The sequence below is a fragment of the Carassius auratus genome, chromosome 28 (assembly GCF_003368295.1).
Source record: "Carassius auratus strain Wakin chromosome 28, ASM336829v1, whole genome shotgun sequence".
NCBI lineage: Eukaryota > Metazoa > Chordata > Actinopteri > Cypriniformes > Cyprinidae > Carassius > Carassius auratus.
Window position 1 is genome coordinate 21,201,642 of NC_039270.1, and position 26,194 is coordinate 21,227,835.

Genomic DNA, 26,194 nt, shown 5'->3' on the forward strand with positions numbered 1-26,194 from the left:
GAATATTTTATGGCATAACTGTAATTGCTGATGCTGTTTCCCAGAATGAAGCAGGTGACGCAGGTGGAGCTCAGGTGGTTAGGAGTGGTGATAAAGCTGGCCACTTCTACAAGGACATGAAGCCTGACACTTCACTATACAATAACTTCCCTTTTATAAGATATTTCATTTAATAAACACAAAACAATGTTTCAGTGTACCCCCCTTTCTGATAACCATTAGTATTGTTTACAAAGAGCCTACAAACATTATTAAAACATCAAGTCATAAAATTGAATTTAGATGCGGAATATAATAGATGTTATTGGTATAGCAGGCTTGGGGAGCAAAATGTTAATCAGTGTCCGATTCTGGATCCTGTTTTTACTTCTCATCTGTTCCCCATGATTATTATTAACTTGTGTGTTGCTTATTTTTTAAAAGGCCATGCACAAGAATGAATTAAAATAAATAAATAAAAAGATTACCAGAGCTTCATCTGGCTGGTGTAAGTACAGTTCTCAGAATGTAATTTTGGATTAAAGACGTGGCTAAAACAATGAAATTATACTAATTTAGCTTTAACATAATCACTGTTTAAACTCTTTCATATCTAAAGTTGTATATGTTTACTATGTATAAAGCAAAAAAGAATGCTATTTTTAATGGAACAGTTCCATCACCCATGTTTAAGAAACACATTTTCCTGTTTTAATGAAGTTTTACTTTGTATGTTCTCCAGGTGATTGATATTCTCCTTCCAGGCCATTGTTGTAAATAAGAATTAATTAATTCAAGTGACCTGCATGGTTAAATAATGGTTATAGACAAGAATAAGCCATTTTGATTCAGTATATTTTATTCTTATAGTAGTACAGTTTTGTCTATTACTTATTCTAAACAATCTATCTAGTTTCACTGATGATTAGGCAACTTTGACTTAACTAAAGAATGAAAATCAGGAAATAGTATCTATTAGTGTCTTGAATAGTTATAATTTACACATTAGTAGTAAGGGACAGGAAGCCTTTTGTCCCACAAAAGCAGCACAGACAACTGCAGGATTTTTGCTATTCATATTCATTTATTTTTCACGGTATTGTGGAGGAATTTCTGCAGGTTGGTGATTCATGGAAGGGTTGCTGATCACAGATATCTGCAAGGGGTAAGAAAATCTATATTATCAGCTTCCATACATATTGATTGCTATTTTATTAATAATAAACAATTATTCCCCCAATTACTCTGTTTAGACATTTCTAGTACAGGGATACACAACATTAAAACCAAATAATGTTTTCACTTTTAAAAAAAAAATTTATCAATTTACTCAAAGTCCAATTATACTGATGTTTCAAGCTTCTCATACCTCTGGGCTCTTAAGATCATGGAAATGACAAGACCTAAAATCACTGGGCACTGGAGGTAAACCTTGTGCAACATTTGGCACCTTGGGGGAAAAATGCACATGTAGCGTTTTATGTTTTCTTACTGTAAAATGCCATAAATTCAATAACACTGACAGACACTTCCAATATTACAGTTTTTTGTTGTTGTTGTTGTTGTTTGCTATTTGTAGAGATGCTGCTACTAAACGCTTTTGAGAGACTCATGCATATCAATGGCTCAAGATCACTAACTCAAGATTACTAGCTCTAAAATGACATTTTTGAAAATTTCAATATAAATTCTATATCAAGAGTTGCTTTCTTGAAATTGTCACTTAGTGCAAGTCATGTAAATTAGGGAATTACACTTAAAGGGTTAGTTCACCCAGATAGCAAAATTATGTAATTAATAACTTACCCTCATGTTGTTTCAAATCCGTAAGACCTCTGTTTATCTTCTGAACACAGTTTAAGATATTTTAGATTTAGTCCGAGAGCTCTCAGTCCCTCCATTGAAGCTGTGTGTACGGTCTACTGTCCATGTCCAGAAAGGTAAGAAAAACATCATCAAAGTAGTCCATGTGACGACAGAGGGTCCGTTAGAATTTTTTGAAGCATCGAAATACATTTTGGTCCAAAAATAGCAAAAACTACGACTTTATTCAGCATTGTCTTCTCTTCCGTGTTTGTTGTGAGAGAGAGTTCAAAACAAAGCAGTCTGGATATCCGGTTCGCGAACGAATCATTCAGTTCACCAAATCGAACTGAATCGTTTTAAACGATTCGCATCTCTAATACGCTTTAATCCACAAATGACTTAAGCTGTTCACTTTTTTTAATGCGGCTGACACTCCCTCTGAGTTCAAACAAACCAATATCCCGCAGTAATTCATTTACTCAAACAGTACACCGACTGAACTGCTGTGAAGAGAGAACTGAAGGTGAACACCGAGCCGAGCCAGATAATGAACAATAGACTGACTCGTTCTGAACTGAATGATTCGTTCGACCAAAATGTATTTCGATGTTTCAAAAAATTCAAACGGACCCTCTGATGCAACATGTACTACTTTGATAATGTTTTTCTTACCTTTCTGGACATGGACAGTAGACCGTACACACAGCTTCAATGGAGGGACTGAGAGCTCTCGGACTAAATCTAAAATATCTTAAACTGTGTCCCGGAGATAAACGGAGGTCTTACGGGTTTGAAACAACATGAGGGTAAGTTATTAATTCCATAATTTTGCTATCTGGGTGAACTAACCCTTTAAGAATTTAATGGATAAGTGGCACCACCTACTGGGGTATTTAGTTTCATATTTATAGGAACATTAATACCCATTTATAATTATTTTTTATAGTGTTGAATCAAAATATTAATTTCTAAAGCTTCTTTTTGTAGTGTCTATTCAATGCTTTTCTCTTTAGCACAATAATGACTTCGTTCTTTGGGGTGATTAATTAGATTAAATTTTTTTTATCTCTTGACAGTCTTATTTTTTCTGATCAGTTTGTAGAAGTTCAATTAGAAGATCACAATACAGCTTCTATCAGAAGTCAGAAGCTCATGTACGGTCTGAAAAGACTCGTGTGAAATCAAATTGAGAGAAGCCAGTCAGTTGAGTTTGTGCCATTAACTTTTACAGTGTTCAGATTTTGTTCAGTCTTTAATTGTGTATGATAATTACTTCAATATCGTCTCTTGAGCGAAGTGCATCATCACATCCCTAATTTTTTTTTTTCTGATGGCCATAAAATCTAAAAAATAGTAGCAATGACCCATTTATTTAATTGACTTGATGCATTTCTCACCTGTTGATAACAGCAGGAGGTGGCTTTACAGGCAAATGCTGATAGACAGATGGAGATGATAAACTCAAGCAATGCAAATATCACCAAAACACTCCCGATTCCAAAGAATAGGGTCTGAGAGAAAATACAAATCCTCAAATAATGATAAGGCAATTGATAATTAGTACTCACACTGGAACGCTGGCTGCTTAATGTATAATGCCAATGCCTTCTTGCATTATAAATGAGCCAAAATACAAGATAAGAGATCTATACACTATTATACTGAAATTTATGGGGAAAAAGACTGAGTGCATATTAGGGATTGACGTTTGACAAGTTTACTGACCACACAGTTATCTTAATGTAATTACTAAATAAATGTAAATGTAATAGGTGACATACCGTACATTCACTGCAGATATTGTAGTAAAACAGTCCAAATACCAAATCAACTGAAATTATAATAATTGCAATGGCTGCAGTTAAAGCACTGAAAATGTTCATTCCAAGTGAACCTCTCACCTACAGGCAGAAAAAAAAAACATAAAACCCATTAATAAATTAGGAAGAGTGGACACATTTTGTTAACATATCATGTTAACCTAGATGGAGAAGTATATGTAGTGTAACAAAAAGATATAATTTTTAAAAATATAGAAAAAAAAACAGGAAATACACATTTAATGATCAAGAGGGAAAAACTGTTCCCTATCTGTCGGTCACTACGAGTTATGTCGACCGACAAATGGGGTCTCACTTGGGAGGCCAATCATCTCTGATTTTAAGAGAAAACGCCAATGAAATTGGCAAGTGGATTAACACACCTGAGCCACTCCCCGTGCCAACGGGTATAAATAGGGCGACAGGTGCATCCACTCATTAGATTTTTGCTTCGGAGCCGAGTAGTGGATGAAGACATCGCTACAAAGCCATCATCTTTGTTTTGTTTTAAAACTGTTCCTGGTCGGTGTGACGGCGCATTACAGCGGTGTCCCTGCGAGTTGCCGATTCCCCTGGGCGCTTCGGCTAAAAGAGACAGTTCTAAAAGAGCAAATCACGGACGATTCGCGTATTTTTCAAGATGCCGTTTCGTCCGTGTCCTTCTGGATGCGGTCGTTTCCTGTCTTCGGTTGACGGTCACGAGCGTTGTCTGCAGTGTCTGGGCATCCAACATGCTGAGGCTGCGCTCGTGGATGATTCATGCGTCTACTGTGGGCGTATGAACATGGCAGCACTGCGATCGCGTCTCTCACTCCTCAAGGGGAGTGCAGCAGACCCCTCTGTCGCCACCCGTCCCGGTCTCTCTGGCTTGAGCAGAGGGCCGCCGGCTGGCGCTTTGGGAGATCTGAGGATCACAGTGAGAGCTTCTCCGCCGGGCCACGCCCCACGGACCTCTCACTCCTCACGCAGCGACTGTCCCGTGCAGCTGCCGATTGATTCTGCTGGGCCGTCTCACAGCGGTCCCAGCGTGTCTTTCGGTGTGCCGCCCGAAGACCAGATGTTGATTGCTGCATCGGGGATGGGTTATCGACCTCTGAGGATGAAGGTTCGGCGGGGCTGCCCCCCTCGGGTGTTGTCGCTGCTGCCGAATCGGACTTGGAGTTGTCGGCCATGCTTGCCCGGGCAGCCGTGAGTATCGGACTGGAGGTGACTACACCGCCCAGTCCCGAGCCCTCACGGCTGGATGATTGGTTTCTCGGCGCGGGACGCGGCTCACAACCTCGTTCTGCTCCGGTGCCTTTCTTCCCGGAGGTGCATGAAGAGGTGACGAAGTCGTGGACGGCCCCTTTCACGGCCAGAAGCCGCTCTTCTCCCTCTTCCATCCTCACCACCCTCGATGGCGGGGCAGCCAGGGGGTACGTGGAGGTTCCCCAGGTGGAGAGGGCGGTTGCGGTGCACTTGTGCCCACAAAACGCCGCCACTTGGAGGAATCGTCCACGTCTCCCGTCCAAGGCCTGTAAGCTGACGGCCGCACTCGCTGCCAAGGCTTACAGTGCTGCGGGCCAAGCTGCCTCTGCCCTGCATGCCATGGCTATCCTGCAGGTACACCAAGCCAAGGCACTCAAAGCTATGCACGAGGGTGGTACCGACCCGGGGTTGATGCAGGAGCTGCGCACGGCGACTGACTTCGCCTTACGGGCAACGAAGGTCATGGCGCGGTCCCTCGGGAAGGCGATGTCCACGCTGGTGGTCCAGGAGCGGCATCTCTGGCTGAACCTGGCTGAGATGAGGTACATGGACAAAGCGCGCTTTCTCGACGCCCCCATCTCCCAGGCAGGCCTGTTCGGCGACACTGTCGAGGACTTTGCCCAGCAGTTCTCGGCGGTACAGAAGCAGACTGAGGCCATCCAGCACATCCTGCCCCGACGTGTCTCTCCGGCTGCCACCGTTCCGTCGCGGGTAGCGCCTCAGCCTGCTCGTCGCCGTGGGCGCCCCCCTGCGTCCTCTACGCCAGCTCCGCCCCGTGCTGAGAGTTCTTCGAGGCCGGCGCGTCGAGCCCCACGCAGGAGAGCGGCGCCCCCCGTGTCACTCCCGGCTGCGAAGTCCTCGAAGAAGTCGACCAAGCGGCCCTGACACGGGCAACTCGGAGATGCGGAGAACTGCTCTTCAGGATATGGCGAAGACATCGCCACTCCTTCCCCCGGAGGAGGGCCGGGCGGAGAATCTTCAGTTTCTGATTTGTTCTGTTCCGCCACTGGCCGGATAAAAGAGCAAATTCTCCTTCCTCCGAGTTGCAAGGCTCGTGGGTTGACAATGAGCGACGCACAGCTTCCTCACTCTCACCCACGACGCCCCCTTTCGCCAGCGGCCAAGAGGTCGCGGTTCGGAGACGCAACGCCTCTCCACGCGTCTCTGGCCAGTTCCTCCGGGAACACGGGGAGTGTGGTTGCGATGACCCAGGACGCAGTGCCTTCTGGGCCTTCCGGCACGACTCCCCATCGCTGCACCACTGCAGGTATGTCGACTGTCCCTTTGGTGCCACTTGTACGGTATCTGGGAGCGTGGCTTGCGCTGCCCAACCCGTCACGCTGGCTCATCCGGACGGTTCGACTCGGCTATGCGATTCAGTTCGCCCGGCGACCCCCCAAGTTCAATGGCGTGCTCGAGACTTTGGTGGCAGTCCAGGACGCCCCTGTCTTGCGCGAGGAGATTGCTGTCCTCCTGGCAAAGGATGCAATCGAGCCGGTCCCTCCAGCCGAGATGAGGACGGGGTTTTACAGCCCTTACTTCATCGTGCCCAAGAAAAGCGGTGGCCTTCGACCTATCCTGGATCTGCGAGTCTTGAATCGGGCCCTACACAAGCTCCCGTTCAGGATGTTGACGCAGAAACGCATTATCAAATGCGTCCAGCCCAAGGACTGGTTTGCAGCGATCGACCTGAAAGACGCGTACTTTCATGTCTCTATCCTCCCTCGTCACAGACCATTCCTGCGCTCTGCTTTCGAGGGTCAGGCATGGCAGTACAAGGTCCTCCCCTTCGGGCTCTCCCTGTCCCCCCGTGTCTTTACGAAGGTCGCGGAGGGCGCCCTTGCCCCACTTTGGGAAGTGGGCATCAGGATCCTCAACTATCTCGACGACTGGCTCATTATGGCCCGGTCCCGAGAAGAGTTGTGCGATCACAGGGACTTCGTGCTTCGGCACCTCAGTCAGTTGGGGCTTCAGGTCAACCGGGAGAAGAGCAAGCTCTCCCCTGTGCAGAGAATCTCTTATCTCGGTATGGAGTTAGACTCGGTGAGTATGACGACACGTCTCACCAGCGAGCGTGCCCACTCAGTGCTGAACTGCCTGAGTTCCTTCAGAGGCAGGACAGTGGTACCGCTGAAACACTTTCAGAGGCTCCTGGGGCATATGGCATCCGCAGCCGCAGTCACGCCGCTCGGGTTGCTTCATATGAGACCACTTCAGCACTGGTTACACTCCCGAGTCCCGAGATGGGCATGGCGCCGTGGTACACATCGTGTCACCATCACACTGATGTGTCGCCGCCTATTCAGCCCTTGGTCGGACCTTGCTTTTCTACGGGCCGGCGTGCCCTTAGAACAAGTGTCCCGGCACGTTGTTGTCACAACAGATGCCTCCAACTCGGGCTGGGGCGCGACATGCAACGGGCAGGCAGCTTCAGGGTCCTGGACAGGACCTCGACTGCTTTGGCACATCAACTGCCTGGAGTTGCTGGCAGTGCATCTAGCTTTGCGACGGTTTCGTCCGCTAGTGCTGGACAAGCACGTGTTGGTCCGCACGGACAACACTGCGGCTGTTTCGTACATCAACCGACAAGGCGGTCGCATGTCTCAACTCGCCCGTCATCTCCTCCTCTGGAGTCAGACGTGGCTCAAGTCGCTGCACGCTGTCTACATCCCGGGGGAGCTCAATCGTGCAGCCGACGCGCTCTCACGACAGCTCACTTTCCCCGGGGAATGGCGACTCCATCCCCAGACGGTCCAGCTGATCTGGAGTCGATTCGGGGAAGCCCAGGTAGACCTGTTTGCTTCCCACGAGTCCTCCCACTGCCAGCTGTACTATTCCCTGTCCCAGGCCCCCCTGGGCACAGATGCACTGGCTCACAGCTGGCCTCGGGCTTTACGCAAGTATGCGTTTCCCCCAGTGAGCCTGCTCGCACAGACACTGTGCAAGGTCAGGGAGGACGAGGAACAGGTCCTGTTGGTTGCGCCTTACTGGCCCACCCGGACCTGGTTTTCGGAACTCATGCTCCTCGTGACAGCCCCTCCCTGGCGCATCCCCCTGAGGAGAGACCTTCTCTCTCAGGGGCTTGGCACCATTTGGCACCCGCGTCCAGATCTCTGGAACCTCCATGTGTGGCTTCTAGACCTAAGTGATCTGCCCCCAGAGGTGGTAGACACTATCACTCAGGCTAGAGCCCCTTCTACGAGGCAGGCCTATGCTCTGAAGTGGAGTCTGTTCACGAATTGGTGTTCTTCTCACCGAGAAGACCCCCGGAGATGCCCGGTCAGAGTCGTGCTTTCTTTCCTGCAAGGTAGGCTGGAGCGTGGGCTGTCACCCTCCACCCTGAAGGTGTATGTGGCTGCCATTGCAGCACATCACGATGCAGTGGAAGGCTGGTCCCTGGGGAGGCATGACCTGATCGTTAGGTTCCTGAGAGTTGCCAGAAGGTTACATCCTCCTAGGACACCCTTGATTCCCTCCTGGGACCTCTCTATTGTCCTGGCGGGACTTCAGAGGGGTCCCTTTGAGCCGCTGGATTCGGTCGAGCTGAAGTTCCTGTCTCTCAAGACAGCGCTCCTGATCGCGCTCACTTCCATCAAGAGGGTCGGGGACCTCCAAGCATTTTTGGTAAGTGAAGAGTGCCTTGTGTTCGGGCCGGCCTACTCTCACGTTGTCCTGAGACCCCGGCCTGGATACGTGCCCAAGGTTCCCACCACTCCCTTCCGAGACCAGGTGGTGAACATGCAAGCGCTGCCCCTGGAGGAGGCAGACCCAGCCTTGTCGTTGCTGTGTCCCGTAAGAGCGCTTCGCATATTCATGGACCGCACCCAGAGCTTCAGAAGCTCTGAGCAGCTCCTGGTCTGCTTTGGAGGTCAGCAGAAGGGGAAGGCTGTCTCTAAGCAGAGGTTGGCCCACTGGATAGTGGACGCCATCGCCTTGGCTTACCATTCCCAAGGCGAGCCGTGCCCTCTGGCAGACATTTGTCAAGCTGCGGGCTGGGCGACACCTAACACCTTTGCGAGGTTTTACAACCTCTGTGTAGAGCCAGTTTCCTCCCGTGTGTTGGGTAACAGGTAATTGGCGGGAAGGGCTGGCTGGGTGTCTCGCTTGCTGCGCCATTCCCCCTAACACGGGGATGTGAGCGCCTTCTTCTCCCAGTAGAGTTCCCCGGTTGGCGTACCCTGGTCGAGCATCCTCCAGCACCCTCGGCGTCAGACTTGGCGGAGCAGTCTGTCGCCAGGCCCAGTACTGGCGTTAGCATGCCCGGAGCCGGTCAGCCCCTGTACTGGGCTAGGTGTCCATATGGCTGGGTTCCCTACGGGTAATCCCATATGTGTATTTCTCCACGGTAAGGTTTCCCTCTTGGCAAACCCGTGTCTTCCCTTGACAGATCGCTCTGTCAGTCTCTTCTGGCAGCCGTTCCATCCCTACTCCAAGGTAGGACCTGCCTCAGAGACCCTTTCCATATGTAGTACTGCCCTCTGGGCCAGTCCATATCGGTATATCCACATGTCACCTCCCTACCTCCCTAAAGGCTCGCTTCCCCATTGTCTTGCCAGCTGAAAGAACAAATAGGGAAGATTTGAAGCAATCTTTCTCTGAAGGTTGAAATCCCTTCCATTTACTTTATGTGGGCGGAACAGCAGCATGGCCTTCTCCAGCAGCGATGTACTCACCCTTTGGCCCCTTCGGTACCAAGGTCAGTGAATTTGCGCTGGGGCTTTGGGAAGGTTACGACCTTAAGTGTAGCTTTTGTGGCACGCCAAGGCTTGTCAACAAATTGCAGCGCCTCAGGGTTGTGACGAGGTTCAGGTTATGGCGTTTTCCATAGGACCCCATTTGTCGGTCGACATAACTCGTAGTGACCGACAGATAGGGAACGTCTCGGTTACGTACGTAACCCTCGTTCCCTGATGGAGGGAACGGAGACGTTATGTCCCCATGCCACAACCTTGAACCATTCGCTGTTGCCGGGACACGTTCTCGGCTCCTCAGCGTAAAACCTAATGAGTGGATGCACCTGTCGCCCTATTTATACCCGTTGGCACGGGGAGTGGCTCAGGTGTGTTAATCCACTTGCCAATTTCATTGGCGTTTTCTCTTAAAATCAGAGATGATTGGCCTCCCAAGTGAGACCCCATTTGTCGGTCGACATAACGTCTCCGTTCCCTCCATCAGGGAACGAGGGTTACGTACGTAACCGAGACGTTTCTAGCCATTACTGAAAAATGCAATACATATTATTATTATTATTATTATTATTATTATTATTATTATGTCACCTGCCAGTGTTGGGCAGCTTGAACCCCTAAAAGTAATAAGTGTTGTGTACATACCAAACATAAACTGCCGGGTGAATTATGTTTGTTTTCGGCAGCAATGCAGAGTGAACCTGCAATAATGTACTGAGAGGAGAGAGAAAGGCCAAATTTAAGTCTTCTGCTGGAAAATGTAGCTTGAATTATAAAAGTAAGATCACTTAGTTGTAATTGTTTCTTACGATGATTGATCCCCAGTAAGGAATACCACTATAGACAAATATGGAATCTGCATGAAGTGTAGACACAATCCCAAGCATGGAAGTCAACAGACCAATTATTATCTGGACAGTCTGTGAGGGACAAGAGAAGTGTACAAGAGTGTCTTTTATAGAGTAAAACCATTTCAAATTTTGGAAATCAGTATAAATTGTACAATACAAATTTATGGTGACTGTAGTTATGGACGTATGATTATACAAAAAAAAAATATCCATCAAAAAAAATATTCGACAAGCATTGAACTCTCATTGTATGTATTCATATACTGATTTGCAGATGAGCTAAAGTTTTGATAGTTTCAACTCCTAAAACAGCCTTTGTGACTTTTATGTGACTGATACACTGTAAATTTTAATCTGTAAATAAAAAAAACCTCATCCTATATTGGACTTCATCTTACATTGCGTTATCACCAAGGCAATATTTTTTTTAATAAGTACAATGAAAAAACACTACCTATGATTTAACATTAATACTTTATTTTTTATGAATTCAAATTAAATTATTTAAGTAATTGTCTTCACACTTAAAAACACACATTAAAGTTTACTTAGGTTTAGAAGAGGAATTCTTACCCCAAGGGCTTTTGGTTGGCCCTTCAGAAATGCTTGAAATCCATGAAGAGGGGAAACTCCTGCAATCTGTTGGACATAAACAGGTGCAGGAGCATTTGTCTCGGTCCCAGCTGGTGTTGTTTGTGTTGGTGGTTGAATCTGGATGATGAGTGTTGAAGAATTCATGGGTAAGACTGTGTGGGACATTCTTGCTTCCAAATCTGAAATTTACCTATACAAAAATCATAGTACACCAAAACATGTAAATGGGTGTGTGTGTGTGTTCTTGTACAATCTAAACATTAAGCAAATTCTCTTTTCCAAAGACATTTACAAAAGTACAATACCAGCCATTAAAGAATTTTACAAAATAAAATAAATCAATTAATAGCATTTAGTTAAAAACCAACTACAACAACATGCAGACATAACGCAAAGATAGGTATTTGTATAAAGTTAGTCAAATTTAATGTAACTGTATAATATGTTTTACCAGAAACTCTCTTCAGTTTGCTCTGTGGAGTCACTTTGCAACGTAGTCGCACTTTGCCATTTTGTCTTATCACCTGAGCTTTATAAAACACAAACCTGGCCACTGCTAGCAGGAAATAAACAAATATCTTTCCTTTCTTAAGATAAGATAAGTATTCATGAATGTCTTTATGTTGTGCAGTATAAAAAGTAACCTACCTGCTGATTTAGAAATGGGTTTGTACATAATGAAATAAAAAGCGTTACAAATAATGATCAGAACAGTGATTTGTGACCCAATTTATGAGTCACACCCCTGAACTGTTTTCATTCCCCATGTGCTCTGTGTGACATAGTTACTGTCTCCTGCTGCTTGTACCAATATGTTTGGGTGTGTCTTGTCAATTGCCCTCATTAATGCCCCCCCCCCCCCCCCCCCCCTCATAAATTGTATTCTGTACAATGTAATATCCCATCTGGCCTGAACTTTAGTCATGACATAATCTAGCCCTGTACCACAAAGCTAATGCAAATGTGATAGGAAGTCTAAAAAAGGCAGAGAGTGTGGCAGTAGCAATAACTACTTAATGGCCGATTAGAGCTACACTATACCATTCAGGGTAGCTTTAATCTGGTATGGCAGGCAACTGGATAAGGCATGCGACTGGGCGTGTGTATGACTTCTCCCCCACCTTAATTTGGGTTGCTCTTACTCTGCTTCAAAAGTACTTCAAAGGCACCAAGTGTTGTCCTCAAGGCCTGTTTTAGGGAGCGAAACTCTCTTTTTCAGCTGCCACCAAAGTGTAGAGAATTAAGGGGACTGAAGTGGAATTGGACTTGCTGGCTGGCCAGCTGCTCTTGCAGTCATGAGATGATAGCTGTGTAAGCTTCATTCAATTCTCTCTCTCCTCCTTTGAAGTTGGTTTGCCTCACCTAGCGATGAATCGTCTGAGAGACATGAGAAATGAATTAGAGTCGAGGCTATGAAAGACATCAATGTAAACTGCCTGGGTAGTTATACATTTGAACAGGATGCCAAATTTCTTCTTGTTTCTGTGACCAACTAACAATATACGTACCAAAGCAATTCATCCCTGTTGAATACAAGGTATGCTGAATAAACGTAATCTAGCTGGAGGTAGGTCTGCCATCTTGAGTATTTCAGGGTTTTTTCTCCACCTCTGGCATTCTACACAATTACTCTGACATTGTTTGATGGCCTCTCTGCCTCGGAAAATCCAATATTTACACCAAAACCGGGTAAAGAGTCTTTCAGGGCCTGGATGGTGGAATATAGTGTCATAACTCTGTATAAGCAGTTTAGAGGCCGGGCATTTTGGGTCTAGGATAATGGGGTGCACAGTATCAATATCTAGATAAGGGCTTACAGTAAAGATGACCTCCTACTCTGATGAGCTGAGTCTTGTTGTCAAGTTCAGGGGCCAGTGTCTTTAGCCGACTGTTTCTGGGAAGTGATTTACCCAGCTTTAACTGCTCCAATTCAGAGGGAAAACACTCTTCCTGAGCTTGCTGTAGAACACTGACTTCAGCCGTCCTATAGTCATCAGCTGTCAGATTGCCTGCCATCCCATGACAGGCCCTGGACTCCAGTAGCTCTTCAAAAGTCTTATACTTGCTAATTACAGGTTATGACGAGCTGGCTGTGAAGCAGGAAAGGAGGCAGGAAACTGTTTTATGTAGCTGACATTCATCTGCAGCCACAGTGTGTGGGATTTCTGGCCACAGATTTGAAGGATCTTTGAGAAAGGATGGCCCTTGGTACCTGGCTCAAATGAAATCACTGTTACATAAGCCCTGCTATTCTAAATGAAATAATTAATTTAATGAGCAACAGCATAATTCATGAAATTCCACAGGAAATTGCTGCTTTACCAGTAGTGCAATATTCAGTAATAATGGATGAGCTGTAAGACATCAGTGGTGTTGAACAGGTGTCTATCTGCATACATTATGTTGACATAGACCTGGAACCAAAAGAGGAGTTTGTTGGCCTTTATGAAGTTTCTGTCTCACCAATAATCGGGATACTCTGCAATGGATCCATGAGCTTGGCTGTTTATGTGGCCAGGCAGGCAAATTTAAAACAATACATTTAAAACAAAAAAAGTCTGTGGCAAAAGCTACATCTGGCTGCTATACAACACTGAAAACCCTGTGTCCAACTAGATGGACAGTGCATACACCAGCCATCAATTCTGTGCTCAACCAATATGAAGGCCTTTGTGAGCGCTTCCAGAAAGGAAACACTGCTGTTGGACAGCTGTTGGCACAGGACATCATGATAGGCTTTTAAGGCCTGAACACCTTACTGCAAGGGAGAGGAGCAACAGTCGGAGACATTCTAAGTGAAAATGTCCTAAACTCTGGACAAGTCAACAACATTGTTGAACTGTACCCGGAGCTGGAATCCCAGAACCTAAAGGTGCAGATGGTCATGTTTAGTGCAAATTATAAATACCATGAAGAACATGGTACATTAGGTCCGTGGACTCTTCAAGCAAGTGGAAACTCTGGTCCGCTTACTTCTCGTGTTTTCTGTATCATCAGCTGAGGCAGAGAGAAGCTTCAGCGCTCTTCGGGGACTGAAGACATGGCTTCACCCCAGAACCATCTGAACAGCATTGTAGTCAGTCATGTTCACAAAGACAGAGTAAATGAATTAGGCACCAAAAAATAAATAATAAAATAAAATAAGCCAGGAAATCATTAAGGGCTTTTTTTTCTTCATCCATTACAATATTATTTTTTATTTCTTATTATAGTTCATTCTGAGGAGTTCATAAACATATTGATATTATTGTTTTTTTTGTTAATAAACAAGTTTATTGTTGACCTCTGCCAAAAGTTTCTCTCTTTCTTGCTCAGTATTTTGTAATGCTATATATTTTTTATTAAATATTTAAAATACTAAGTAGCATGACCTTAAAGACAAATTATATACAAAGTAAATATAATTGAAAATAAATAATAATAATAAAATAACAATAATAAAAGACTTGCATCTTTAGTCCAAGCTTGTGATAGGAAGAAAATTGAAGGCAGAAAATGTAAGGCTGATATCAAATGGATCACTAAAACGAACGATATTACAGAATTAAAACATCAGTTAAGAATAAAAGACGATTCATTCATGCTCCATGAATAATAAACTGTTGTGTGTTTATCCAGCTTTTAAAAAATGCTGGGTGCCGGCATTTTCCCGTGTGTGTTTGGCCAATCAACATACACTTACATCACGGGTAGTTCCTATAGCGCAGTTTAGACCCTGCTCTGAACTAGGAGCTAATTTAGTTCCCGTAAAAGGAATTCCTGGAACTAAAATAGTTCGTAGTTCCTGCGTGTGAATGCATCCAGGTACTAACACCAATAATTCTATGAACTATGAAAAGGTTCCTCCGGTGTGAAAGGGGCTAATGGCTGTCTGTCCTTTCCCTGCATCCTCTCTCTTGTGGCTAAGATTAATAATACATCTTCAACAATTTTTTTCATGGTTGAACTACCTGGCTTATATGTGGTGTCAGCCATTTTGAGTCATGTGCTATCCACAGGCTTTACAGACAATACAGTTCTCAGAGCCAAAAGGGCATATGTGCAGTTACACCATTTTGTCATAAACAGGTTTGGTATGTTCAGAGTCAAGTTTTCTGGTTTCTAATGAATAACTCCAAAATGATTAAGAATTCACTTGGGTCCTTCACCCAAAATGTTACTAAAAACCTTCTGGTTCTCAACCCTTGATATATATATATATATATATATATATATATATATATATATATATATATATATATATATATATATATATATACATATATATATATATGCAAACAAAATGCAAAACTAGATAACTGTGACATAATTATATTTACCTAATTTCTGTCATTATCAGGTTACTCATCTGAGATAAGGAATATTTTATGGCATAACTGTAATTGCTGATGCTGTTTCCCAGAATGAAGCAGGTGACGCAGGTGGAGCTCAGGTGGTTAGGAGTGGTGATAAAGCTGGCCACTTCTACAAGGACATGAAGCCTGGCACTTCACTATACAATAACTTCCCTTTTATAAGATATTACATTTAATAAACACAAAACAATGTTTCAGTGTACCCCCCTTTCTGATAACCATTAATTAAAATGCTAATTTACTGTTAAGTATTGTTTACAAAGAGCCTACAAACATTATTAAAACATCAAGTCATAAAATCAAGTTATTCCCACCCTTATGCCCACTCCCAAAAGCCCTGAGGTAAACACAGTTATCATCATCACAGCTATTGAAGCAGTTTCTCCTCTGTTCAGTCTGAGGCCTAAGCCCTTCCTTATTAATGTTTCTTTTAGCAAAAATGGCCTTTCTTAACTTTGCCAGTTAAAGAGAAGATTCTCTCCCACTGAATTTAGATGCAGAATATAATAGATGTTATTGGTATAGCAGGCTTGGGGAGCAAAATGTTAATCAGTGTCCGATTCTGGATCCTGTTTTTACTTCTCATCTGTTCTCCATGACTATTATTAACTTGTGTGTTGCTTATTTTTTAAAAGGCCATGCACAAGAATGAATTAAAATAAATAAATAAAAAGATTACCAGAGCTTCATCTGGCTGGTGTAAGTACAGTTCTCAGAATGTAATTTTGGATTAAAGACATGGCTAAAACAATGAAATTATACTAATTTAGCTTTAACATAATCACTGTTTAAACTCTTTCATATCTAAAGTTGTATATGTTTACTATGTATAAAGCAAAAAAGAATGCTATTTTTAATGGAACAGTTCCATCACCCATGTTTAAGAAACACATTTTCCTGTTTTAATGAAGTTTTACTTTGTATGTTCTCCAGGTGATTGATATTCTCCTTCCAGGCCATTGTTGTAAATAAGAATTAATTAATTCAAGTGACCTGCATGGTTAAATAATGGTTATAGACAAGAATAAGCCATTTTGATTCAGTATATTTTATTCTTATAGTAGTACAGTTTTGTCTATTACTTATTCTAAACAATCTATCTAGTTTCACTGATGATTAGGCAACTGTGACTTAACTAAAGAATGAAAATCAGGAAATAGTATCTATTAGTGTCTTGAATAGTTATAATTTACACATTAGTAGTAAGGGACAGGAAGCCTTTTGTCCCACAAAAGCAGCACAGACAACTGCAGGATTTTTGCTATTCATATTCATTTATATTTCACGGTATTGTGGAGGAATTTCTGCAGGTTGGTGATTCATGGAAGGGTTGCTGATCACAGATATCTGCAAGGGGAAAGAAAATCTATATGATCAGCTTCCTTACATATTGATTGCTATTTTATTAATAATAAACAATTATTCCACCAATTACTCCGTTTAGGCATTTCTAGTACAGGGATACACAACATTAAAACCAAATAATGTTTTCACTTTTTAAACAAAATATGTGTATCAATTTACTCAAAGTCCAATTATACTGATGTTACAAGCTTCTCATACCTCTGGGCTCTTAAGATCATGGAAATGACAAGACCTAAAATCACTGGGCACTGGAGGTAAACCTTGTGCAACATTTGGCACATTTGGCACATATAAAATCTATATCAAGAGTTGCTTTCTTGAAATTGTCACTTAGAGCAAGTCATGTAAATTAGGGAATTACACTTAAAGGGTTAGTTCACCCAGATAGCAAAATTATGTAATTAATAACTTACCCTCATGTCGTTTCAAACCCTTAAGACCTCCGTTTATCTTTGGATATTGGATATTTTGGATTTAGTCCGAGAGCTCTCAGTCCCTCCATTGAAGCTGTGTGTACGGTCTACTGTCCATGTCCAGAAAGGTAAGAAAAACATCATCAAAGTAGTCCATGTGACATCAGAGGGGCAGTTAGAATTTTTTTAAATATCGAAATACATTTTGGTCCAAAAATAGCAAAAACTACGACTTTATTCAGCATTGTCTTCTCTTCCGTGTTTGTTGTGAGAGAGAGTTCAAAACAAAGCAGTCTGGATATCCGGTTCGCGAACGAATCATTCAGTTCACCAAATCGAACTGAATCGTTTTAAACGATTCGCATCTCTAATACGCTTTAATCCACAAATGACTTAAGCTGTTCACTTTTTTTAATGCGGCTGACACTCCCTCTGAGTTCAAACAAACCAATATCCCGGAGTAATTCATTTACTCAAACAGTACACCGACTGAACTGCTGTGAAGAGAGAACTGAAGGTGAACACCGAGCCGAGCCAGATAATGAACAATAGACTGACTCGTTCTGAACTGAATGATTCGTTCGACCAAAATGTATTTCGATGTTTCAAAAAATTCAAACGGACCCTCTGATGCAACATGGACTACTTTGATAATGTTTTTCTTACCTTTCTGGACATGGACAGTAGACCGTACACACGGCTTCAATGGAGGGACTGAGAGCTCTCGGACTAAATCTAAAATATCTTAAACTGTGTCCCGGAGATAAACGGAGGTCTTACGGGTTTGAAACAACATGAGGGTAAGTTATTAATTCCATAATTTTGCTATCTGGGTGAACTAACCCTTTAAGAATTTAATGGATAAGTGGCACCACCTACTGGGGTATTTAGTTTCATATTTATAGTAACATTAATACCCATTTATAATTATTTTTTATAGTGTTGAATCAAAATATTAATTTCTAAAGCTTCTTTTTGTAGTGTCTATTCAATGCTTTTCTCTTTAGCACAATAATGACTTCGTTCTTTGGGGTGATTAATTAGATTAAATTTTTTTTATCTCTTGACAGTCTTATTTTTTCTGATCAGTTTGTAGAAGTTCAATTAGAAGATCACAATACAGCTTCTATCAGAAGTCAGAAGCTCATGTACGGTCTGAAAAGACTCGTGTGAAATCAAATTGAGAGAAGCCAGTCAGTTGAGTTTGTGCCATTAACTTTTACAGTGTTCAGATTTTGTTCAGTCTTTAATTGTGTATGATAATTACTTCAATATCGTCTCTTGAGCGAAGTGCATCATCACATCCCTAAATGTTTTTTTTTTCTGGTGGCCATAAAATCAAAAAAATAGTAGCAATGACCCATTTATTTAATTGACTTGATGCATTTCTCACCTGTTGATAACAGCAGGAGGTGGCTTTACAGGCAAATGCTGATAGACAGATGGAGATGATAAACTCAAGCAATGCAAATATCACCAAAACACTCCCGATTCCAAAGAATAGGGTCTGAGAGAAAATACAAATCCTCAAACAATGATAAGGCAATTGATAATTAGTACTCACACTGGAACGCTGGCTGCTTAATGTATAATGCCAATGCCTTCTTGCATTAAAAATTAGCCAAAATACAAGATAAGAGATCTATACACTATTATACTGAAATTTATGGGGGAAAAAGACTGAGTGCATATTATGTATTTACGTTTGACAAGTTTAGTGAACACACAGTTATCTTAATGTAATTACTAAATAAATGTAAATGTAATAGGTCACATACCTTATATTCATTGCAGTTATTGTAGTCCAACGGTCCAAATACCAAATCAAATGAAATTATAACAATTGCAATGGCTGCAGTTAAAGCACTGAAAATGTTCATTACAAGTGAATCTCTCACCTACAGCCAGAAAAAAAAAAACATAAAACCCATTAATAAATTAGGAAGAGCGGACAAATTTTGTTAACATATCATGTTAACGTAGATGGAGAAGTATATGTAGTGTGACAAAAAGATATCATTTTTATAAATATATAAAAAAAAAAAAACAGGAAATACACATTTAATGATCAAGAGGGAAAAACTGTTTCTAGCCATTACTGAAAAATGCTATACATATTATTATTATTATTATTATTATTATTATTATTATTATTATTATGTCACCTGCCAGTGTTGGGCAGCTTGAACCCCTAAAAGTAATAAGTGTTGTGTACATACCAAACATAAACTGCCGGGTGAATTATGTTTGTTTTCGGCAGCAATGCAGAGTGAACCTGCAATAATGTACTGAGAGGAGAGAGAAAGGCCAAATTTAAGTCTTCTGCTGGAAAATGTAGCTTGAATTATAAAAGTAAGATCACTTAGTTGTAATTGTTTCTTACGATGATTGATCCCCAGTAAGGAATACCACTATAGACAAATATGGAATCTGCATGAAGTGTAGACACAATCCCAAGCATGAAAGTCAACAGACCAATTATTATCTGGACAGTCTGTGAGGGACAAGAGAAGTGTACAAGAGTGTCTTTTATAGAGTAAAACCATTTCAAATTTTGGAAATCAGTATAAATTGTACAATACAAATTTATGGTGACTGTAGTTATGGACGTATGATTATACAAAAAAAAAATATCCATCAAAAAAAATATTCGACAAGCATTGAACTCTCATTGTATGTATTCATATACTGATTTGCAGATGAGCTAAAGTTTTGATAGTTTCAACTCCTAAAACAGCCTTTGTGACTTTTATGTGACTGATACACTGTAAATTTTAATCTGTAAATAATAAACCTCATCCTATATAGGTTTAGAAGAGAAATTCTTACCCCAAGGGCTTTTGGTTGGCCCTTCAGAAATGCTTGAAATCCATGAAGAGGGGAAACTCCTGCAATCTGTTGGACATAAACAGGTGCAGGAGCATTTGTCTCGGTCCCAGCTGGTGTTGTTTGTGTTGGTGGTTGAATCTGGATGATGAGTGTTGAAGAATTCATGGGTAAGACTGTGTGGGACATTCTTGCTTCCAAATCTGAAATTTACCTATACAAAAATCATAGTACACCAAAACATGTAAATGGGTGTGTGTGTGTGTTCTTGTACAATCTAAACATTAAGCAAATTCTCTTTTCCAAAGACATTTACAAAAGTACAATACCAGCCATTAAAGAATTTTACAAAATAAAATAAATCAATTAATAGCATTTAGTTAAAAACCAACTACAACAACATGCAGACATAACGCAAAGATAGGTATTTGTATAAAGTTAGTCAAATTTAATGTAACTGTATAATATGTTTTACCAGAAACTCTCTTCAGTTTGCTCTGTGGAGTCACTTTGAAACGTAGTCGCACTTTGCCATTTTGTCTTATCACCTGAGCTTTATAAAACACAAACCTGGCCACTGCTAGCAGGAAATAAACAAATATCTTTCCTTTCTTAAGATAAGATAAGTATTCATGAATGTCTTTATGTTGTGCAGTATAAAAAGTAACCTACCTGCTGATTTAGAAATGGGTTTGTCTGCCTCGGAAAATCCAATATTTACACCAAAACCGGGTAAAGAGTCTTTCAGGGCCTGGATGGTGGAATATAGTGTCATAACTCTGTATAAGCAGTTTAGAGACCGGGCATTTTGGGTCTAGAATAATGGGGTGCACAGTATCAATATCTAGATAAGGGCTTACAGTAAAGATGACCTCCTACTCTGATGAGCTGAGTCTTGTTGTCAAGTTCAGGGGCCAGTGTCTTTAGCCGACTGTTTCTGGGAAGTGATTTACCCAGCTTTAACTGCTCCAATTCAGAGGGAAAACACTCTTCCTGAGCTTGCTGTAGAACACTGACTTCAGCCGTCCTATAGTCATCAGCTGTCAGATTGCCTGCCAACCCATGACAGGCCCTGGACTCCAGTAGCTCTTCAAAAGTCTTATACTTGCTAATTACAGGTTATGACGAGCTGGCTGTGAAGCAGGAAAGGAGGCAGGAAACTGTTTTATGTAGCTGACATTCATCTGCAGCCACAGTGTGTGGGATTTCTGGCCACAGATTTGAAGGATCTTTGAGAAAGGATGGCCCTTGGTCCCTGGTTCAAACGAAATCACTGTTACATAAGCCCTGCTATTCTAAATGAAATAATTAATTTAATGAGCAACAGCATAATTCATGAAATTCCACAGGAAATTGCTGCTTTACCAGTAGTGCAATATTCAGTAATAATGGATGAGCTGTAAGACATCAGTGGTGTTGAACAGGTGTCTATCTGCATACATTATGTTGACATAGACCTGGAACCAAAAGAGGAGTTTGTTGGCCTTTATGAAGTTTCTGTCTCACCAATAATCGGGATACTCTGCAATGGATCCATGAGCTTGGCTGTTTATGTGGCCAGGCAGGCAAATTTAAAACAATACATTTAAAACAAAAAAAGTCTGTGGCAAAAGCTACATCTGGCTGCTATACAACACTGAAAACCCTGTGTCCAACTAGATGGACAGTGCATACACCAGCCATCAATTCTGTGCTCAACCAATATGAAGGCCTTTGTGAGCGCTTCCAGAAAGGAAACACTGCTGTTGGACAGCTGTTGGCACAGGACATCATGATAGGCTTTTAAGGCCTGAACACCTTACTGCAAGGGAGAGGAGCAACAGTCGGAGACATTCTAAGTGAAAATGTCCTAAACTCTGGACAAGTCAACAACATTGTTGAACTGTACCCGGAGCTGGAATCCCAGAACCTAAAGGTGCAGATGGTCATGTTTAGTGCAAATTATAAATACCATGAAGAACATGGTACATTAGGTCCGTGGACTCTTCAAGCAAGTGGAAACTCTGGTCCGCTTACTTCTCGTGTTTTCTGTATCATCAGCTTAGGCAGAGAGAAGCTTCAGCGCTCTTCGGGGACTGAAGACATGGCTTCACCCCAGAACCATCTGAACAGCATTGTAGTCAGTCATGTTCACAAAGACAGAGTAAATGAATTAGGCACCAAAAAATAAATAATAAAATAAAATAAGCCAGGAAATCATTAAGGGCTTTTTTTTCTTCATCCATTACAATATTATTTTTTATTTCTTATTACAGTTCATTCTGAGGTGTTCATAAACATATTGATATTATTGTTTTTTTGTTAATAAACAAGTTTATTGTTGACCTCTGCCAAAAGTTTCTCTCTTTCTTGCTCAGTATTTTGTAATGCTATATATTTTTTATTAAATATTTAAAATACTAAGTAGCATGACCTTAAAGACAAATTATATACAAAGTAAATATAATTGTAAATAAATAATAATAATAATAAAATAACAATAATAAAAGACTTACATCTTTAGTCCAAGCTTGTGATAGGAAGAAAATTGAAGGCAGAAAATGTAAGGCTGATATCAAATGGATCACTAAAACGAACGATATTACAGAATTAAAACATCAGTTAAGAATAAAAGACGATTTATTCTCTTTAGACCCTCAAGAAGTGTGTCTGTGTATCATAAGTTTAACCTAAAACTGATAAACAGTTTCCTAAGATTAAGTTATTTACCATCTTCTACTCTCAAAACTATATCAATCTGATAATGATGCTTACTACTAAATCTCATTAGCTAAGTTAGCTAATGTCATGCTTAAAACTCTTCAAGTGCTCAATTGTTACTGTATCAAATATAACCCTATTTGGACGGGACTAGTTTTGTAAACTACGTTCGAGTTTCGATTCTTACTACCTGACGTCTGTGATTTTCATGTACCAATTCGGACGGGACTAACATCTCCGTGTTTATTACAGAGGTGGGAGGGTCTGTTTTGTGCATCTGGGCGTCACAGAGATCACGCGCTCTGTATGCGTGCATTGCATTCATTCAGAATGACTGCCTTAGTATTACACAATAAATACTAAATGGCTAGTATAGCAAAATCATGTTAATGTGTGGTTCCTTTAGTTTAACTTGTTTTCCTTTTTTTTTGTGTGTGTGTAGTAGGCTAAACCTACCGTATGTTTAATTTTCATAAAGGTACATATGTAATTCAAACATTATGTAACTGAGTGCATAAATGAACGTGAGTAATTTTACCAGATGCTGATATTACAATAGCCGGTATTAACAGTTTACGTGATCTTGCTCTTGATTTTATTATTTGTATTATTTTTTTGTTATTATTTATTTGCCGGTAAGCAAATATATCAAACATCCGCGCGGTAAGATTATCTATGGTAATTCACGTTGGCCAAAACACACAAGGAGACGCGTTGTGAAATAAAATATCAATCACAGACATTCGCATTCGGACGGGATAAGTTTTCTCAGAGGATCACTGGGTTTGCTGAAAAACAGTAGGTAATTTGCTCTGGAATTATCACAGAGGTTGTGTGAGAAAAACACAGTACGTCTGTGAAACACAGATTTCTCTAACGACCCCCTGTAAAACTAGTCCCGTCCGAATAGGGCATATGAGTTTACAAAATTGAAATTTTACCACTTAAATCACTTAATTTTCAGAAACACTTATATATGCTATATCCTGGCTTATATAGGCTATATAGGCTTTGATAATAAATATGAATTTTAATAATAACCATTAATAGAGTTAAGTGAACTCACCAGCATAGTTGTTGAGGAAGATGTTATTTCTGTTCTTCTGAATCATCAATCCACTGCAACTGTGAAGTCATCACTTTTCAGTACTAGAGATATTGTCCCATAAATTTTTCTCAAAATCTCAAATTAAATATTTCAACCTTGAAACCGTATCCAAACAATAAGAAAGCTGCAAAAAGAAAGGTGCAGGTATCTGTAGACTACTAATGTCACTGTTGGTGGTCCTCTGTCTCATCCTAGTCTTCTGTGTTTGTGTGTGTGGGTGTCTCGTTATGCTGATCAGTGATCAAGTCATTTCCCATTTTCTCACCTCACCTGGATTGCACATCGAAGTCCCTGCGTCACCACTCTCCTGCTGGATGCAACGGGAAGACCTATGCTGTTCTCTCAATAAAGAGTTATTTTACTTGCAACTTGCATCCGCTTATCTTTCACGTTACAGAACGATCTGACCTTAATTATTGATGCATTAAGTTCCACTTTTCTGACTGAGTTTATCAACCACAGTATCGCTCATTTGGACCAGCAGCAGGAGAGTATCACCACCACGAGGCACGCTGTGCAAGCGCTCGTGACGCAGGTGTCCGAGCTCTCTCAAAAGTTCCAGCTACTGAGTAATCCCACACCACCGTTTCCCCCAACACCACCGGAGCCAAGTAACCAACCTGAGCCATGCTGGTGAGCTGGTGAGCCCAATTTTTGCAGAGCCTTTCTTACACTGTGTTCTATGCACTTTTCCTTAGAGCTTATGACCTTTTATGAGAGAAGAGTCCAAGGTGGTGTTTGTGCTCACTCACGGGTCAGTTGGCACTATGGGGACGGTGGTGTGGGAGAAAAAGGATCCATGATGCACCTCGTTCCGGGCACTCTCAGCCAAGATGAAGAGGGTCTTAGACCATGCGGTAGCAGGCAAGGATGCTGCCAGACTCCTCGCGAATCTAAGACAAGGTGACCGTACAGTAGCCGACTACTCCATCAAGTTCAGAACGTTGGAACGATGGATGCGCAGTGGGACATGTTCTTGCATGGGCTGTTGATTTGTTCAGTGACATTTCTTCATATTACACAAATACGCCACAGCAGGTGGCAAAAAAGAGTGTCTTATGTATTAAATAAACGAACATATTTACTTGTGACAAAAACTGATTTGGCTTTATTAAAGTGTGTGCATGATTGTATTAAATAAATAGTCTAAATAAGTTGTTCAGATGAACAAAGCACAAGGTTTCTTGCATAATTAAACATTTTAATTGTTTGGTCAGAAAGTTCATATATAATATATTCACATTAATAAATCAGAGATTAAACGTGTTATGTTCTGTATACTAAATATGAAAACAGGCGTATGTGCACAGTACCTATAACTGCGCTTTGTCTCTGCTGATTGCTGATCGAGATTTACATGCTTGGCCGACTGACCCGGTATACTCTCATTCATTTCATTCACGAACGAGCTATGTATCAGTTCATTCAACTCGTTTACGAACGAGAAGATCGTATTCATTCACTACATTCAACGAATCACGTGCTCCGTCACATCTTGAGTCTTTTGACAGGATGAAAGTTCACAGAGCTGTTCACGAGCTGCGGATGCGCTGCTAATAGCGTCGCGCTCGTGCTCTGCTGTGGAGGGAGGAACTTCAGTGAACGAGAAACATAAGTCAGTGGATTACGTGAACAAGAACGATTCATTCACCTAAAATATTCGTTCACGAAGAACCATCACTAGTGCAATTCCCTATAGCCTATATTAAATATTTGAAATCTATATTTTCGTATTTTATTAGGTTCTTTGATAAGGTTACAATACGAAGGTCCGAGTAGCAACGTAACTTCCGTGATGTCCCCAATGCGTGGGGCAGGTCAGGGCGGGAAAATAAATTTTACTTTATTTGCAGGGTGGACTAGGGCGGGCTGGGGCGATAATTTCAGAAAAGCGGGACCCGCGGGTTGGAAAAAAAGCAGACCCGCGCATTTAATTTTAAAGTAATAAAGCAGTGATAACAAAGAGAATAGACAATATATAAAAATTAACAATTTAGTAATACTGAGAAAAATGTCAATATACAGAATTGTGAATGTGCATATATGCTATTTACAGGTGAAAAGGTTAGGAAAGTGATTTACAGATTTAAAGTCCTGAGATGTGTTTAGTGTTGTTCCAGTGGAATATGTCCTGAAAAAAAAGGGAATTCTGTCTGGCTGTTTTGGTGCTCAGTTCTGAGGTCCAGAGTGATATTACCAGCATTTTTCCTCACTTTGAAGGTTGTACATTTAGGCAGGGGGCCTCGAATAATTTTCTCAGCAGTCCTGACAGTCCATTGTAGTCTCCTGATGTCTGATCTGGTATCCGAGCCAAACCAAATACTTATAGACAAACACAGGACCGACTTTAAGATGGCCAAGTAGAACTGTGTGAGCAGGTCCTGTGGCAGGTTGAAATCCCTCAGCTGGCGAAGAAAATACAGACTCTGCTGAGCCTTTTT

At 41.6% G+C, this 26,194-nt stretch overlaps 2 protein-coding genes across 5 annotated transcripts; both read right to left on the bottom strand.

Moving 5' to 3' along the window:
- Positions 1–826: 826 nt before the first annotated feature.
- On the bottom strand, positions 827–11,663 carry LOC113047659 (membrane-spanning 4-domains subfamily A member 4A-like). Of its 3 annotated transcripts, none has more exons than XM_026209003.1 (8): positions 11,635–11,663; positions 10,966–11,176; positions 10,351–10,461; positions 10,187–10,255; positions 3,567–3,686; positions 3,183–3,296; positions 1,349–1,429; positions 827–1,135 (listed from the first exon to the last, which is right to left on the bottom strand). In XM_026209003.1, exons 2-8 carry the CDS (start codon positions 11,149–11,151, stop codon positions 1,064–1,066), a joined length of 753 nt encoding a protein of 250 aa, XP_026064788.1. In that variant the 5' UTR covers positions 11,152–11,176; positions 11,635–11,663; the 3' UTR covers positions 827–1,063. The 3 variants fall into 3 exon arrangements, with proteins under 3 accessions (XP_026064788.1, XP_026064787.1, XP_026064789.1); XM_026209002.1 differs by lacking the exon at positions 11,635–11,663 and adding an exon at positions 11,438–11,592; XM_026209004.1 differs by lacking the exons at positions 1,349–1,429; positions 11,635–11,663 and adding an exon at positions 11,438–11,593.
- Positions 11,664–16,379: 4,716 nt separating this feature from the next.
- On the bottom strand, positions 16,380–22,858 carry LOC113047123 (membrane-spanning 4-domains subfamily A member 4A-like). Of its 2 annotated transcripts, XM_026208402.1 has the most exons (14): positions 22,836–22,858; positions 22,441–22,511; positions 21,962–22,049; positions 21,311–21,402; positions 20,806–21,200; positions 20,618–20,696; positions 20,421–20,522; positions 19,949–20,159; positions 19,503–19,613; positions 19,339–19,407; positions 18,898–19,017; positions 18,513–18,626; positions 16,905–16,985; positions 16,380–16,688 (listed from the first exon to the last, which is right to left on the bottom strand). In XM_026208402.1, exons 8-14 carry the CDS (start codon positions 20,132–20,134, stop codon positions 16,617–16,619), a joined length of 753 nt encoding a protein of 250 aa, XP_026064187.1. In that variant the 5' UTR covers positions 20,135–20,159; positions 20,421–20,522; positions 20,618–20,696; positions 20,806–21,200; positions 21,311–21,402; positions 21,962–22,049; positions 22,441–22,511; positions 22,836–22,858; the 3' UTR covers positions 16,380–16,616. The 2 variants fall into 2 exon arrangements, with proteins under 2 accessions (XP_026064187.1, XP_026064188.1); XM_026208403.1 differs by lacking the exons at positions 16,905–16,985; positions 20,618–20,696; positions 20,806–21,200; ... (2 more) ...; positions 22,441–22,511; positions 22,836–22,858 and having other exon boundaries at positions 20,421–20,505.
- Between the last annotated feature and the right edge of the window lie 3,336 nt (positions 22,859–26,194).

Excerpts from the sequence above, each read along its gene's own strand:
- LOC113047659 (XM_026209003.1), bottom strand. The coding sequence starts at position 11,151 with ATGTCCCACACAGTCTTACCCATGAATTCTTCAACACTCATCATCCAG. Across the intron at positions 3,297-3,566 it reads ATATCTGCAGTGAATGTACG|ACCCTATTCTTTGGAATCGG; the intron begins GTATGTCACCTA and ends ATTTTCTCTCAG. Across the intron at positions 1,430-3,182 it reads CCTCCTGCTGTTATCAACAG|GTGCCAAATGTTGCACAAGG; the intron begins GTGAGAAATGCA and ends TTTTCCCCCAAG.
- LOC113047123 (XM_026208402.1), bottom strand. The coding sequence starts at position 20,134 with ATGTCCCACACAGTCTTACCCATGAATTCTTCAACACTCATCATCCAG. Across the intron at positions 19,614-19,948 it reads GCCAACCAAAAGCCCTTGGG|ACTGTCCAGATAATAATTGG; the intron begins GTAAGAATTTCT and ends TGTCCCTCACAG. Across the intron at positions 16,986-18,512 it reads CCTCCTGCTGTTATCAACAG|GTGCCAAATGTTGCACAAGG; the intron begins GTGAGAAATGCA and ends TATGTGCCAAAT.